The sequence below is a fragment of the Talpa europaea genome (genome assembly GCF_964194135.1).
Source record: "Talpa europaea genome assembly, chromosome: 9".
NCBI classification, from domain to species: Eukaryota; Metazoa; Chordata; class Mammalia; order Eulipotyphla; family Talpidae; genus Talpa; species Talpa europaea.
Window position 1 is genome coordinate 4,843,710 of NC_140076.1, and position 15,834 is coordinate 4,859,543.

The following is a 15,834-nucleotide window of genomic DNA, read 5'->3' on the forward strand; positions in this document are numbered from 1 at the left end:
CCCCGCGCCCTCCCCGGCGCCCCCCGCGCCCCAGCCCCGCCGGCCGCGTGGGATGCTGCGGCCCCCGCCCACCCCGGCGCCGCGCGCCGTCCTCCCCGCCCCCATTCCTCGTCCGCCCGCCCCCCTCGCCTGCCCGCCCCCCCCCCCCCGTCCACCCGCGCCCCCCGCCCAGCCCGGTCCTCGGGCGCGGCGCCCCGCCCGCGGGGACGAGGCCATCGACGCGCTCGGCGCTCCCCGGCGCCGTCCCCGGGGTGGGCGGGCCCGGCTGCCTCAGGTGGTCTAACAGGCGCTGGGGCGGGCCAATGGCGTGGCGCGCAGGCCCCGCCCCCTCCCTCCGATTGGCTGGCTCCGGAAAGCCGCGGCCGCGCCTCAGGCGCCGGCCCCAGCCGACTCTCCGGGCCGCCCGCCGCGCTCCGCACCCGCTCGCCGCCGCCGCCGCCGCCGCCATGGCCCAGTGAGTGGCGCCGCGGGGCGCGGGCTCCGGCCCCCCGGCCTCGGCGCCCCCGCCGCCCGCCCCTCAGCCCGGCGCTGGCGAGGCGGCGCTGCCCCCCCCGGGACCCAGCCGGGCGCCCGCGGGGTCGTCGCGGCCTCTCCCGGGACCCCTCGAGGGCGGGCGCGGGGCCGCCTCCGCCGGGGCCGGGGCCGGGGCGGGGGCGGGGGCGGCGGGGGAGGCTCCGGAGCCGCCGCGGGAGCCCCAGGGCCGGGCGGGGGGGGGGTCCCCTCCCGAGCAGAGGCGGGAACCCGGGCGGGCGGGGGCGCCGCGCCTGACGCCCCTCCCCCCCCCCCCCAGAGCCGACATCGCGCTCATCGGCCTGGCCGTCATGGGCCAGAACCTCGTCCTCAACATGGACGACCACGGCTTCGTGGTGAGTCCCGGCCCCGCGCCGGCGCGGGGGGGGGGGGCCGCGCGGGTCCGGGCCGGCCCGGGGCGGGGGGGCGGCCCGGCGCGCCCCACCCGCGGCCGCTGCACCCCTGGGCGCTGCACCCCTGGGCGGGGGGCGGGGGGCGGCGGGCTCGGGGCGTCGCGCGGGACCCTCCGTCCTCGGCCCGAGAGAACAGCCCGCGGCGTGCGGGAGAGGCGCTGCGGGGGCTCGGCGCTGACTGGGCTGCCTGTAAGCTTGGACTCGAGACAGCTCAGGCGCCTCGATGCCACATCGCCACGGACAGACTCTCCGGAGCAGCTGCCCCCGGGCGGGGCTGGAGGCCTCACCAGCTAGTGACCGGCTGCACCTTGCTGTGCCTGGGCGGTGGGCCTGGCCCCCTGGCCGTCCTCGCCACGGCCTCCGCCTCCAGTGAAGTTTGCAGGGATCCGCCCGCGCTCTGTGAGGGGAAAATGCCCCAAGCCTTGAACTGCATCGAAATTTCATTGTCACTTTGTCCACCGTTGCAGAGTCTCCCGAGTCCTAGGTCTCCTCATCGGGCCTTTGTCCTTCTAGGTCTGTGCCTTCAACAGGACGGTCTCCAAAGTTGATGATTTCTTGGCCAACGAGGCCAAGGGAACCAAGGTGGTTGGCGCGCACTCCCTGGAGGAGATGGTCTCCAAGCTGAAGAGGCCCCGGCGGGTCATTCTTCTCGTGAAGGCTGGCCAAGCCGTGGATGATTTCATTGAAAAATTGGTGAGGCCGGCTCTGCTCCCAGCTGTTCGCGGCGTGACAGAACTTTTCTTCTTCTTCCTTCTTTTAGCTGTTTCACTTAAGAATACTTTTTCCCCTTTGGTTTCTAGATGTGGAAACGACTCAGTTCTGACTAAATTACTTAAATGTCTCCGTGTTGGTTAGCTTGATTGGCACTAATTAAATAACAACATATCCTCAGGTGGTAAAACTCCTCGTGCATATAATAGTTTGAGGACAGAAGGAGACGTATCAGTAAGAATTCATTAACAGGAACAGAAACAGTGATCGTTGTAGACTCTTTGTTTAGAAATCTATAGTTTTGATTGTGTATTTTGAATGTTTAGTGATATTTATTAATGCACCTCGGTATCCAAATTTAGAAGTGGATCTCTCTTAGTATTCCTAGAAAGCAACAATTTGAAATTAGTATAACTCAGTGTAAATGACAAGAGGCCCCCTAAGGGGTTCCTAGGAACTACAAACTGGGTACTTTTTTTTTGTACTGAACAGTTTGTTGGCTTTAACATGTATATCTATTTTGGAAGGGAAAAAAGTGCATATGGGCTTGTGAGGGCCTTGCTGGGCGGGTGGGTGAGCGGTGCTGAGTTCCCCCAAGGTCCTCTGAGAAGCAGACCTCAGTTGCAGTTCACCCTGAGAGTCAACTGGGTGCGGGGCAGGGAGGAAAGGTCGTGCTCCGAGTAGGAGCTAATTCTGGTTCTTTCACACACTGATCCAGAACCCTCATTTAGGGGTTCCACCACCACGCGGGTCAGGAGCTCGTGGGTCCCTTCCTGTTGTAGTCTCATCGCCAGTCTGTCTCCTCACAGACCCTGGCTTGTTCTCACCAAAGGATGCTCCCCAGTGGGCTGACTGGGGTCAGGAGCAGCCAGTGGACGGGGACAACCAACTGCCCTTGTATCCAGGGGCTGTGCCCAGCAGCTCTTTGGTTGGTGCCCTGTGGCCTCAGGGTGCTTTCCACTGAAAAAAAGGAAAGAAAAAAATACATCTGGATGAAGGGGGTCCCTTCATAGAAATAGAAATAATTTATTTAGATACCCCAAAACACAATCTATAGTATTAGCTCTGAAAAAAACAAGATATTACCCATTTGGAAGACTTGTTTGAAGGTTTTGTGACGATAAACAAAAGGGACTAACATTCCTTTTCTAAAGGAGTAGTGTTGGGATTGTTTCTATGTGAGAGGAACTTGTACCCAGTGTGCTTCCATTTCTTTCAAAAATGACCTAGAAAGGAAGAACATTGCGATGAAGAAAGAACATACTAAGCTTTTTATATAGCAAGATGCCAAGCTGCCCGTGATCAGCTATAGACTGAATGGTCTGGAAAAATAGCAGATTGTTCTTTAACGTAGGAAAATATTAAGTAATGTTAACTAGAGCCTCGTGGGGGGAGTGGTGGTGAATAATGAACAGTAAAGCCAGCCTTGGTGGCAGCCCACAGGAAGATACTCTTGTTCAAGACCCAGTCTCCCCCTGCCATCTCCAGACAGTGGCGATCAAGTTGTTCATTTTCACACTAGACTGTTTGATGTGTATTTACAGGCCCCATCTCTGTCCTAGGCCAGATTTCACAGGATGTAATTCATCTTCTAGGGCCAGTCCTATTCTCAGTGCTGGGGCATATAAACCAGACAGGTGGCACACACTGCAAATAAAAAACTTTCCAACTAGGTTTTGTTTGTTGTAAAATCTTGAAGTAGTTAAAGAGAATTATCTCAGTTGTGGAGAATTTTGATGCTAAGCTTTTAAATAAGGTCCAGCTCTCAGAGAAATTATCTCTGCCTTTAGACTGGGTTTACTTGGGATAAATTCTTGTTTGTATTGGCACATTCTGCTTCTTCCATTTCTGTATTCGCCCTTAATGTCCGCGTCTGGTTACAGGTGCCATTGTTGGACACCGGTGACATCATCATCGATGGGGGCAATTCTGAATACAGGGACACCATAGTAAGTATTCTGTAGCCCAGATTATCCCAGGTTCTGACGACCTTCTAGACAAAAGTGTCATCGTACACATATGACCAGAGTGGACTGCCCTTGTGCGGTGCTGACTCTTTGGGTTGGTACTGATGCAGGGGTTCCCAACTTTGCTTCTGCCGAGACGGACGTGATGGACGAGGGTCTCATCAGTCACGCGTAACAACAGAATGGCAACTGCTTAGGTCCAGCGGGCAGGGAGTCTGTGCCTTACCTTCCTTCCTCTGCCGCCAGTCCACGGTGGTCACCATGGTCATGGGCGAGGGCCAGCTCTTTGCCAGCCTCGTACTGGGAGGGGTCCCTGAGTGCCAGGGAGTCCTTCTCGACCTAAACCTGCTCTTAGCTGAGTCCTCTTGCTCGCGGTCTCTCCTGGTAAAATGAGAACATGTGGTTGGCTTTGTTTATCCCTCTAGGGGCGGGGCAGTTAGCATGCACACCCATGACATTTTTTGACTCCCCAGATGTGAGGGGATTAAATTCCTGGAACGATCAGTTTGTTCCTGGGTCCTTGGTCTTATGCCTCCTCTTGTTGACCGGGAGTCACTTCGTAATGGATTCATTTGTTCTCACGTAGAGACGGTGTCGAGACCTCAAGGCCAAGGGGATCTTGTTTGTGGGGAGCGGCGTTAGTGGTGGAGAGGATGGGGCCCGCTATGGCCCATCACTCATGCCAGGAGGGAACAAAGAAGCTTGGTGAGTACCCCCGTTTTGGAATGGGGAGCCTGAACTTTGAGGGAATGAGGGAGCCATGAGCAGCTCTGCCCCCCTCTCTGTGGGGCCTGAATATTGGAGACAGGGGAGGTTGGAGGGGTTTCTGTTATCTGTGTTTTTCTACTTTGACATGATACCGTGCTTACTGCTCTATTGCTGTTTCTCGTCTGTGATTCTCTCTGAGACTGACAGCAGCGTCTCTAAATAGGCTTAGCGGTCAGGTCAGGACTTTAAAGAAGCAGTTCAGATAATGTCCTTGCACTGTCTGGACTTTGGGTTAAGGCCTGCCTCTAAAAATTGCTATTTATGTGATAATTGTGAGTAATGAACAACTCTGACTGGGCCTGTTTTGTCCCTGAGAAAGAGGTGAAGAATTTTTATTTGACTCGTTAAAAAACTGATTTTATATGATATGTTCCCCGTGCTCTCTCCTAGAGGAGGCTACCACAGGGTTGGGGCGGGGGGTGCTTTGGTGATGTGAGAAGGGTATGTGAGGCGGGCGGTGGGCGGTACAGAATCAACATGAAAAGATGCAAGTAATTGATTATACACAGCTTAGACTGAGGGGGACTCCGCGCTGAGACTGCAGAGAAAGAGCCAGATAGAGAGATGGAGCGGAAGAGAAAGAAATAGAAAAGAAAGAATCCTTTTGAGGGAGACATGGAAAGGTAACATTCTTTTCTGAATGACTTTGATTTCCAACTATTCTAGAATTATATTAGGTATTACAGTAAGGAGTGACCGAGTCTAATTCCCACAGACAAAGGGCTCTCTGGGGAAGACTATTCTCTAAATTTCCTCCTTGATGAATGTGCCTGGGGTTCTCCGTGTGTTAAAACTCGAAGTAGCAGCCTTCCTGCTTCTCCAAAGCTTAACAATACTTATCTTGAGTGGGCTGAAACATTTGACACACAGCTGCTCTGGTTGTTCATGAATTCACTTCTTCCCACACTGACCTGGCCCAAGAAGAAATGCACTTTTGCCTGAAGCAGTCAGCAAAATCTGCATGAGGTTCAAAAGCCTGAGGTGACGCTGTTTCACCCTCATCCTGGACATTAGCTTTGCAACCCTGTCAGATTTTGTGTCCTTACCAAAAACTTCGTGAAGAAGGTTTGATCAGTCAGCAGTGGGAGGACGTCGGGAAAAGGCTCAAGAGTTTCCCTGTCCTAGGGGGGGCCGTGACAAAGAGCAGAAGCTTTTTCTCACGATGAGAGGGAACATAGCGCTTAGAAATGCCCCTGGTCTGCCCACCTGCTCGCCTCATCATCACACTCACCCAGACTAACCCCTGGGGTGTGCACCCCAACTTCCACATTGTTTGGGATCACAGCTTCAGGGAGAGTGCAGTAGATGTTTTTATGGCTTTGATGACACATCTGCTCGGCCTTTGTGTCTGTCTGCTCACGCTGCCTCTGCTTTGGGGCCCAGCAGGCTGGAGGGGCAGCTGGTCAGTCAGTGGGGGCTGCAGTTTATTTTGGGGGCTTGGCATGTTCACCACTTCATCTTGAGCACTTCTTGCTATCACTAGAAAGGGAAAAAATTGGGGTGGGGCCATTGAGTTTTTAATCGAGAGTTCAGCCCCTTTCCTTTAGCAGCTAAACTCCACGGTTGCTTCCCACAGGCCCCACATCAAGAACATCTTTCAAGGCATCGCTGCAAAAGTAGGAACTGGAGAACCCTGCTGTGACTGGGCAAGTTCTGGGCTGCTTTTGGGAGCCAGCTGGCCGCGTGAACAGAGACCGAATGCAGGGAGCTAGGACCACCCGTTTCCTGGCTGTTTGCTTTGTGACATAAGCTTCTTGACCTCTCAGTGGATAGCACAGCTGGTGCCTAAAATACACACCCGCTGTCCTGTCCTGGCAGCTGAACTGAGTGTCCATAGCCTTGATTCGCGGTTAAAGTAGCGCTCCTGAGTTCAGCTGAGACAGATTCCTTAACAACGAGCAGGAAGGGAGAGGGAAAGTTAGATTTCTTTTAGCCATGCTCCTGATGGCCAAAGAGAGAATGTCTGAACTGAAGTGCGGAAGGGGGCTGCCTGGCTGTTGCTCTGTCGATGTCTTGGCCGTGGGCGTGGGACTCTCCTGCCCTGCAGCTTGGGATGTCGGCCTTTGGTGCCGAGCAGGAATATGGCGGCCTTTCACTCCCACCGACCGTGACGGAGGCCGGGGCTGAGTCACAGATGTATCCCTTTCCTGTATTTTGTGCTGTTACAGATAAGTTTTCTCACTCACTGCAGCCTCGGCCCTTACATGGACAGCACAGCAGGCTGGGGAGACCCTGTGACGTTAGACCAGTCACTCTTCATAGGGGGGTGGGTCTGGATGGTCTCCACGAGCTCTTTAGCTCCTACTCCCCTTTAATTTTATAAGAGTACTTCATCTGCTGTTTTTATCGTATAACTTTCATAAGAGACAAGGGGTAGAGATGAGACTGAGACTGAGGCAGGTGAGGTTAGGGGGAGCCCTCCCTCTGGGGACATGAGCTGCAGCAACTAAAATGGCCCTTCCCGTTTTGACCAGCACCTTCTTGGGCCCATCGCATCTGCCCCAGGCAGAGGGCTACTGCCGCGGTCTCGGAGGTGGAGTTATTCGCTCATCTGTGCGGGGCCGGGAGGGCCTGCCATTCCTGGCCGGAGATGCTCTGGGAGCAGCGGCAGTGACTTCTTTCAGATGCACTTAGGGCAGAGCCGCGGAGTCCTTGCTCTTGTGTGTCTTGATGGAGTTGGCGTGGATTCCCCCAGGGCCTCGGCTCAGGTTATTGAGTAGATAGTGAGAGCAGGCACTCCCGGGTCACTGTTGAAGTTACAGGAAGGACGGGGTGAAGTAAGAAGTTGTGGGCCCTGTTACTTCATGGCCCAAGAAAGTGTCAAAATCAGAAGGTAGGGGGGTAAGTTGGCAGTGACTGCGTAGGCCAGGAAACCTCTGGTGTCAAGGTCAGAACTCATCTCAGGGTGACCACCCGGAGAGAGGCTACCAGGTCATCAGGGAGATGGCCCCTGTCACCCCCTGTTCTGACTCCTTGCCCAAAACCATTTTCAGCTCATTTTGACGCCCAAGGAGGTTGTCTATAGGGCAGGGACGCGTAGCTCAGACTACACTTGTTATCACTGAAGCCCAGCATTAGCTTCCCCACGTACGTCCATAAACTGCTTTCTGAGCGTGTACGTCTGCCGGCTCTGTTGTCAGAGTCCCTTCAACTGGGGACACCAACAGGCACACACCTCTGGGCTTACGGGGTCAGGACCAGACCCAGGGTCTGAGCCGTTTCAGCTTCAGAAGTGTCACGCAGCTACAGTGCATTTGTACTTTTCAGAAGCACAAGTGGCTTTAATTGGGCAGCAAAGCATGTTGCTAGAGTAACTGGGAAAAAGAAAACTTCTCTTCCTTGGGGGTGAGTCGGGGGAGGGAAGCTGCTTTTGATAACAGTGAGAAAGAATGGAAACTGGGGGCCATAGGACTCAGGTGAATGTGGGGATCTGAAAACTCCAGGGGAGTGATTTTGGAATCCATTTTAAATGATACTGGATCAGGCTGGAACTTGTGTTACATTGTTACACTGTGGTTTTTAAGATACTCTAACTATTCCCCATTAGCTATTTTTTGGTGAGGAGGGAATTAGCTGTGGGCCTCCCTGGCTATCTCTGCCTCTCTGAAGGCCTCCTGGCGTGTGTGGCTCTGCAGGTGGGCGAGGAGGGAGCGGGGCACTTCGTGAAGATGGTGCACAATGGGATCGAGTACGGCGACATGCAGCTCATCTGCGAGGCCTACCACCTGATGAAGGACGTGCTGGGCATGGAGCACAGCGAGATGGCGCAGGTGAGCCGGCACTGCCTCACTGCTGGCAGGAGGCCGGGAGCCCTTCCTTTTCCTCATTCCTCTTCCCTGGGTCACTCAGCAGCCTAGTGGACTCGCCTTAATTTCAGGGAAGCCTGCAGTATTAGGGCTGTAAACTCCAATGGTGGCCACTCTGCCAGACATCCGGGACCCGAGTTAGCCAGGGGCCGTTTACTGTCAAAGTGTTTAACATACAGCGTGGAAGGAATTTGACAGTGAACACCCACCTGCTCACTTCCTGGATTCTGCTTAGCATTTCACTGCCCTTGCTTTAGCGAATATCCATCTGTCTGTCCATGTGGCATTTTTATTTTTTTACACATTGCAGCGTCCACTGCAGGCATCAGCACTCTGCCCCCTAAACACTTCCACATCAACAGGTAAACATTCATTTTAATTGCAACTCTAGGAGGACACTCACTCACAAACATGTCACGTGCAGCCAGTGCTGATTCAAGTGTGGCTCTCTGGTTAGCATTCTGGTCATCTGGAATCTGTAGTTCTGGTCATTTCAGGTGGAACATGATTCATTTATTTTTTGAAGATATTTATTTATTTATGCATACAAGAACTGGGGTACAGGCCAGAGGTGTGGGAGGTGAGAGTTTTCATCAGGGACAAAGTGGGGAACAGAACAGGCAGACTGACTGAAGTACACTGCTGAGGGGAGCAGTGCAGAGACAGGAGAGGTCTGCTGCGCCATGTGGGTAGCTCCCTGGCCGGGGATCAAACTCGTGCAGCAGTGGCTATGGATAGCTTCATAGGTTGCGTCTTAACCCCTTGTGCTACCAGGGAGGCCCTCAGGTGGAACATGATTTAAAGACTCTTACCCTAAAGCTTCAACTGCGTAGAATCCTTCAGATTTTTCAGTTTTCAATTTTCTTATTTAAAAATGTGTGTCATTCCCACTGGCTTTGTTTCACTGATTTGCCCTTAATTTTCCAAAGCAATGTAATGTAGTTTCCATAGGAAAGATCCTTTTCTTCTGTGTTCCTGGTCGTTGGTGCCCGTGGTAGTGGGGGTGTTCACCCCACACGCACGTGGCCACAGTTCTCCCAGCCCCAGAGTTGTACTGCCAGGGATGGAGGCCGGGAAGAGAACCAGGTTCCTTGGAGCTGGAGGAAGTAACAGTTAGATGCAGTCTGTGGCTGACAAGTGAGGACTCTTGTGAAGAAAGCAGGCTGGGGCAGGCCTTCACTGAGGGGTGATCGGAGCAGGCCTGGGGGTGGCAGCGCCCAAAGAGGCAGGTGAAGGGCTCGCTACTCCGAGGACAGCTCGGTTCTGGTAGCAGGGACCTGGCACAGCCAGGATTTGAACACAGCTGACTTGTGGTTAGTTTAGAGCTCAGCTGGTGGGAGCAGATGCCAGGGCCAGAGGAAAGCCCCTCAGCCCTAAGTGGCAGCGCCGGTTCCTATTTCCCCCGAAAGAACCAATGAGCGTGCCCTCCGGTCTAATCCTGGTTTCCCTCCGGTCCTTCTCACACGCAGGCATTTGAGGAGTGGAACAAGACAGAGCTAGACTCTTTCCTGATCGAAATCACCGCCAACATCCTCAAGTTCCGAGACAGCGACGGCACACACTTGCTGCCCAAGATCCGGGACAGCGCGGGGCAGAAGGGCACCGGGAAGTGGACGGCCATCTCGGCCCTGGAGTACGGGGTTCCCGTCACCCTCATCGGTAATGTTCTCTCCTCACGAGCCCCCTCGTCTTGCAACTTTAATCGCAGGGTCCTCTGCAACACTGGCCCAGGCTGGCAGCTAAGACCCCACTCTTTCGGAGAGCCGGTTTCCCATGCTGGTCTGCTCTCTGCGGGACCAGAGGGTTCGTGCGTGAACCCGCTTTGAGTGTAGAAGGGCTGACACCCCTCAGAGCTCTTCTGACACCTCAGCATCAAATGACACAGAGTGAAGTAATAAGCACAGAAGTAGAAAAACTTAAAAAACATTTAAAAGGAGCACTAGCAAAGCCACGAGTTGGGTCTTGAAGTATAAAATGGATACACTTCTGACAGAAATCAAAAAGGAAAAGGAAGAAAGTTGCCTGGCGTGTTACAGGAACACTCCTCTCTGCTCCTGGAGACTGGGCCCCTGTAGAAGCCGGAAGCTTCCTGTCCGCTCCTCCAGGCACAGGTGGCCCTCTCTTCCCTGGTCTCCTCCCTCCTGAGATTTCCTGATTCATTGCGTGCTGCTGTTTACAGAGAACCGTGTGGTCGAGAGCCCTGGAGGATCACAGGGAAGTCGTTTGCTCAGTGCAGGCCCAGATAGAAGGAAGTTGGCAGCTGTGTAGCTGATCTGAGTGGCCCCTGGGACTCCAGGGAGCAGTTTAGTCACCACTGGCCCCAGCTGAAGGGCTCATGGTCTCAGAATCCCACACTTAGAGACGACATAACCTTTCTCCCTGGCGTTGGGAGGCTCCTCCCTGGCTGGGTGCCAGGTTGCTTGCACTAATGAGGAAGCAAGTCCGACTTCCAGCTAAGCCCGAGGTGACACCCAGGGTTTCGCCACACCCGCCTCCTTGCGCAGCCAGCTCAGCTTCCGCCCGCAAGTGCAGAGTCACGGTGATGTGACTGGCCGGCTGGGCGCTGGCTAGCCAAGGGGGCGCAGGCAGGCTCCTGCTGCATTCCCAGTTTGGGTGATGGTCCCAGGCTTGGGGGCTGCGCAGTCTCAAAAGCCAAGTCTTCTGTTAGTGCCCAGAAATGTTACTGCATTCTGGGGAGACTGGTTAGAGCACCCCCTCTAGTCACACGCCTTGTCCGCGGAGCAAGTCATCTTTTATAAGGGAAACTTCTGAAGTTACTAAATACTTATGCCTTAATGCTAAAGTAGGACATTAAAAGGCTTTCTGTGCAAATGAAATAAAATCAGGACACTTTAACACTGATCCTGGGGCCATGGAAATCTGTAAACTAAGAATTAGAAAAGCCTGTTTCCTACAGAGGGAGGCCGAGTGACTCCCCACTGACCAGTCGTTTCGAACGGGTGGGTAGTCAGTGCTTCAAGAGAGAGACAGCCTGAAGTCCTCTCCGCTGAGAGGGAAGCTCCACTCACAGACCCCCACCTCTTTGATTTCCCTCAAAGCTCCCCTTTGGATTTCATCTTCTTCTTTGAGCTTCAACACCTGTATTTGTGTTGCAAGTTTGGCTTGGCGTTTTAGTTAAGAAATCAATCATTGAGAACTTATTCTTTTTAAAGATCTATTTATGCATACAAGAGCTGGGGTGCAGACCAGAGGTGTGGGGGTGAGAAGATTCACCAGAGACGGAGTGGGGAGCAGAACAGGCAGAGCTACTGAAATCCACTGCTGAGGGGAGCAGCAGCGAGACAGGAGAGGTCTGCTGCACCATGTGGGTTGCTCCCTGGCCGGGGAATGAACTCGTGCTGCAGTGGCTGGGGATAGCTTGATAGCTCTGTCTTTACCCCAGTGCCCCCAGGGAGGCCCCATTGAGAACTTTTTATGAGAGTTCTTCCTGATCCAGGTGAAGTTTTGGGAGTTTGGGAGGAGGCATTCTGATCCCAGAAATCCAGGGCCCTCTGGCTCTGGGGTCCCTTTATGTGTGTGCTCTGGTGACATGCTCCCTCTCCGCCCCCCCGCAGGAGAAGCGGTCTTTGCTCGATGCTTGTCAGCTCTGAAGGACGAGAGGGTTCAAGCCAGCAAAAAGCTGAAGGGCCCTCAGAAGATCCAGTTCCAGGGTGATAAGAAATCCTTCCTGGAGGACATTCGGAAGGTGGGCTGGCCAGGGCCTGGTAGCGGGCAGTGGGGGCCAGGCAGGGCGGGATAGCACGCTGAGGCCCAGGGTCACGTCCAGCTCCCCCACAGCCTGTCCTTTCTGGGGGCCACCCTGGGGGTAGGGACAAGGCTGCCAGACGAGGGCTGGTGCCCCTGCCACCCACCCTCTGAGAGGCCGCGCTGTGTCCTGCAGGCCCTCTACGCTTCCAAGATCATCTCGTACGCGCAAGGCTTCATGCTGCTGAGACAGGCAGCCAGCGAATTTGGCTGGACCCTCAACTACGGTGGCATCGCCCTGATGTGGAGGGGGGGCTGCATCATCAGAAGGTAGGTGACGGGGGACACCAGCTGCTCCGTGTGGACTTGATGGCCTAGGCCCTTGGTGGGCAAGCCCGGACCGAGGACTTGGCCTCGCTAGCACCCTGGCCGAGGCAGGTGCCCCTCCTCTCGCTGGCCTTGCTCCCGGGCGCTGACTCCTGGTTGCACTGACCCTGCGAGGGCTTATTCAGGGGCGAGGCTGTAACTTTGTTCCTAAGCGTCACTGATGTCATCGCCCTGTTTCAGTGTGTTCCTAGGGAAGATAAAAGATGCGTTTGATCGAAACCCCGGACTTCAGAATCTGCTCCTGGATGACTTCTTCAAGTCGGCTGTGGAAAACTGCCAGGTACGTGGCCGCCGGGACTCTGCCTCAGGGTTCTGCTGCGGCGGGGCACCTGGCTCCCCTCTACTGGCCGGGACGGCTGTGAGCCACTGTGCCTGGGAATGGGGCTGGTGACGGTCCCGTGGCCCAGTGGCCCATCTTCGGCTGTTTCTCCTGCGCAGGAATCCTGGCGGCGGGCAGTTAGCACCGGGGTACAGGCAGGCATCCCCATGCCCTGCTTCACCACAGCCCTCTCCTTCTACGACGGGTACAGACACGACATGCTGCCTGCCAACCTGATCCAGGTGAGCCGTGGAGTCAATGCGGGCATGACCCCAGGGCTCAAGGGTCCGTGCCCGCCCAGTCGCCTCACCCGGCTTCTTGCTTTCCAGGCCCAGCGGGATTACTTCGGGGCACACACCTATGAACTCTTAACCAAACCAGGACAGTTTGTCCACACTAACTGGACGGGCCACGGCGGCAGCGTCTCGTCCTCTTCATACAACGCCTAAGACCCCGGGCGCGACGGGCCCCTCCGCCACGCAGCACTGCCCACACGGCCCCCGGCCCTGCTTTCTGCTCAGATCTTTTCGAATAAAGTGTCGTGAGAGACTCCTGAAAACGCCAGCCCAAGTTCTCTGTGAAGTGGTTCTGAGAGCCGTGGGCCCCGCGCTGGGGCTGGGCTGACGGGCACAGGCAGGAGGGCGCGCGGCCCTGGAGCTGGAGCCTCCGCGTCCGCCTGCTGAATTCCCCCGTGCTCTCCTTGGTGGAAGCCCAGCGCCCTGCCCTCCTCTCCCTGGGCCCGCAGACGCCGCGCCGCAGCCACGCTGAGCCCGAGCCCGCGGCAGAAAGGGCCGCCCCCGTGTCCTTGGAGTAGAATCAGTTTCTTTCCTCCGGTCTTCTTCCCTTCCCTCTTTGTGTTCTTTCATAGATACGCTTTTATATGAAGTGTATATGTCTGTTTTCTTTCTGTGTAGATGCACGTATAAAGTGTACACATGTAGAGACCAACAATACACGCAACCCAATCTCGGCTGATGCCGAAGCTGCAGGAAGGGCGAGGCGGCGCGCAGGGGCAGGGGCTGTTGGCTGTGAGGCCTTGGGCTGGGCGCTGAGCCTGGGGATTCCTTCTGAGGTTCTTGCCGCACCATCATAAACACCCGGGCGCTCATTCAGATGACAGGCGGGGCGCCTTCCCTGTCCCTGAGTCAGGCCTCTGGGTTCGCTGTGGGGGATTTAGCGTAATCAGGCCTTTCCACTTCACCCTAGCAAAACCCAGCTGTGGACTTAACTGGTGCATGGCCCAGGGCCAAGGTAATTGTTTTATTGCAGCCTTAGCTCCGGGAAGATTTCTCTGGAATGCTTTAGGAAATCCTAAGAGAGCCTTAGAAAAGCAAATAGCTTCCTTGTTTTAACAGCTGGGATCTATAATCTGACCTCACTCCCAAGATCCCAGGACTTGGGAGACAATCTGGGGAATGATCAACTTCTGAAGCTCAGCCTTAGCTCCTCCTGCCCCCGAACCCAGGCGCCCCCTCCCCTGCCCACCCAGGTCATTGCTCGGGGCCTGGGATTCTTTTTTAAGGGCTGCGAACTAGTAAATGCCGTTTTTCTCAAAGGGTGTCCTGCTGACCACTTGCTCTGCAGCAGCCGGTGGGAGCCTTCAAGGAGAAGCCCCGGGATGCAGAGAGGGGGGAGAAAAGCTGCGCATGCGGGGGGCTCCCCTCGGGCCTCCATTCGCCATTTAGGAAGTCGTGATTGGAGGCCGTTGGCCCCCAGTCCCAGCCCCTGCTTACTAGCTTGTGCCTGGGCAAGTGATGGAGTATCGGTGCCTCGGTTTTCTCATGTGTAAAATGGGCACAAGGCACCCGCCTGCTGCAGGACGTTGGGGGCAGTTGCTGCTCTCGTTCTGGTCCCTTCAGGCTGGGCCTGGCCCAGTGTTTCCAGCGGTGTTTCTGCAGAGGCTCAGACGCCAAGATTACTTCTCAGCCCTGTGGCAGGGGGGTGGGGGGGCCTTGCCAGCTCCCAGGGACTGAGGAGCCAGGGAGCCACAACCCCCACAGGCATCTCGAAGAGGCAGATTCCCACCCCGCAGGGCTGTGGGCAGCGCCCCCGTGAGCGCGCAGCCGGCTGCCTGGGAGTGAGACCAGCAGGGCCGCCACGCCTGGCCATGTCCACTTGGGCGAGTTATAGACGCACCCCCCTTCCGTGTTCCCACTTCATCTGCATGACGGAGTTAGCGTGTGCCTCCTTGGGCCCCATGACAGTGAGGTGACAGGTGAAGCTTTGCGGGGTCACGCAGTGACGTATGGAGGCTGCTCCTGCCCATGTCCTCACAGGGAGACTGTTCCGCTGCGTGTCCTTTAGGCCTCTTGAATTTTATCCCCCGCGATGCTGCGTATCATTTTAAAATGGGTTCCCCACGCCCCTTGCTACTAGCAAAGGCAGCCTGGCCTACGGGTGAGGGCCCGGGACCCTAATCTTGGCTCCACCCCCAAGTCACTCCTCACCTCACTGTCACCTACTGACGGAGGAAAGGGATGATGACGCCCCCCGGGCACCAGCCCCGTGCCCGCCGCGAAGGGACAGTGTTTGGGGCTACTGTGCCTCACCTCACCTCCCTCCTGCCGGAGCGGCAGGTGAAGGCACGAGGAGGTGGGTGCAGGTGGTCGCGGCCCGGACAGTCTGGTGGCTGTGCCAGCAGCGGCGACCCCCCGGGACTGTGGGCCGGGAACGGCCGCCACCTGACACACAGAGGAGTTTGTTGAGGCCGTGGGTCGTGTGAGGGGGCGGCAGGATTTCTAGGCAGGGGTCCATCGCCTGGAGACAGCTGTCCCCCTTGGTGGAGCTTCCTGGGAGCCACGCTGGGCGTGTGTGCGGTGCCGTGTGTCGGAACAGATGACTGAGGGCCGGGCAGGCTGCAGCAGTCAGGACCCGCGATCACTGCAGGGCGGCCCCGGGTGGGCTCCCCCAGGGCCAGGGCACCGGAGGGTCAAGGCCGGGGCGGGGAGCTGGGCTGAGGCGGTGACACTGGGATTGGCTCCCAGGTCCGTCTGTCTGTCCCCCATTGGCGGGCGGCGTCCCCAGTCAGCTCCACGGCGGGGCCTGAACATCCGCACAGGGTCTCGCCTTGCCCTGGTCCCCGAGCGGCTGTCACTGTTTACTTGGCTCCTAAGTCCCGGCCGGCAGCTTGGAGACAAGGCGGCGTCTGACTCAAATCACGTCCCAGAGTCTAGTGTGTTCCGTGGTGTCCTCTCCCTGCCGTTCCAGTGTCTGTTGGTTGTTAGAAACCTCCCCAAACTCAGGTGTAA

General features: G+C 56.2%; 1 protein-coding gene across 2 annotated transcripts; it reads left to right on the plus strand.

The window, feature by feature from the left end:
- Nucleotides 1-797: 797 nt before the first annotated feature.
- Nucleotides 798-13,457, plus strand: PGD (phosphogluconate dehydrogenase; the record flags this gene model as incomplete). Of its 2 annotated transcripts, XM_084241846.1 has the most annotated exons (12): nt 822-866; nt 1,437-1,616; nt 3,518-3,583; nt 4,188-4,306; nt 5,946-6,015; nt 8,005-8,139; nt 9,645-9,834; nt 11,751-11,881; nt 12,077-12,210; nt 12,448-12,547; nt 12,706-12,828; nt 12,916-13,457. In XM_084241846.1, the coding sequence occupies 12 exons, from the start codon at nt 822-824 to the stop codon at nt 13,033-13,035; spliced, it is 1,413 nt and encodes a 470-aa protein (XP_084097972.1). In that variant the 3' UTR covers nt 13,036-13,457. The 2 variants fall into 2 exon arrangements, with proteins under 2 accessions (XP_084097973.1, XP_084097972.1); XM_084241847.1 differs by lacking the exon at nt 3,518-3,583 and having other exon boundaries at nt 798-866.
- Between the last annotated feature and the right edge of the window lie 2,377 nt (nt 13,458-15,834).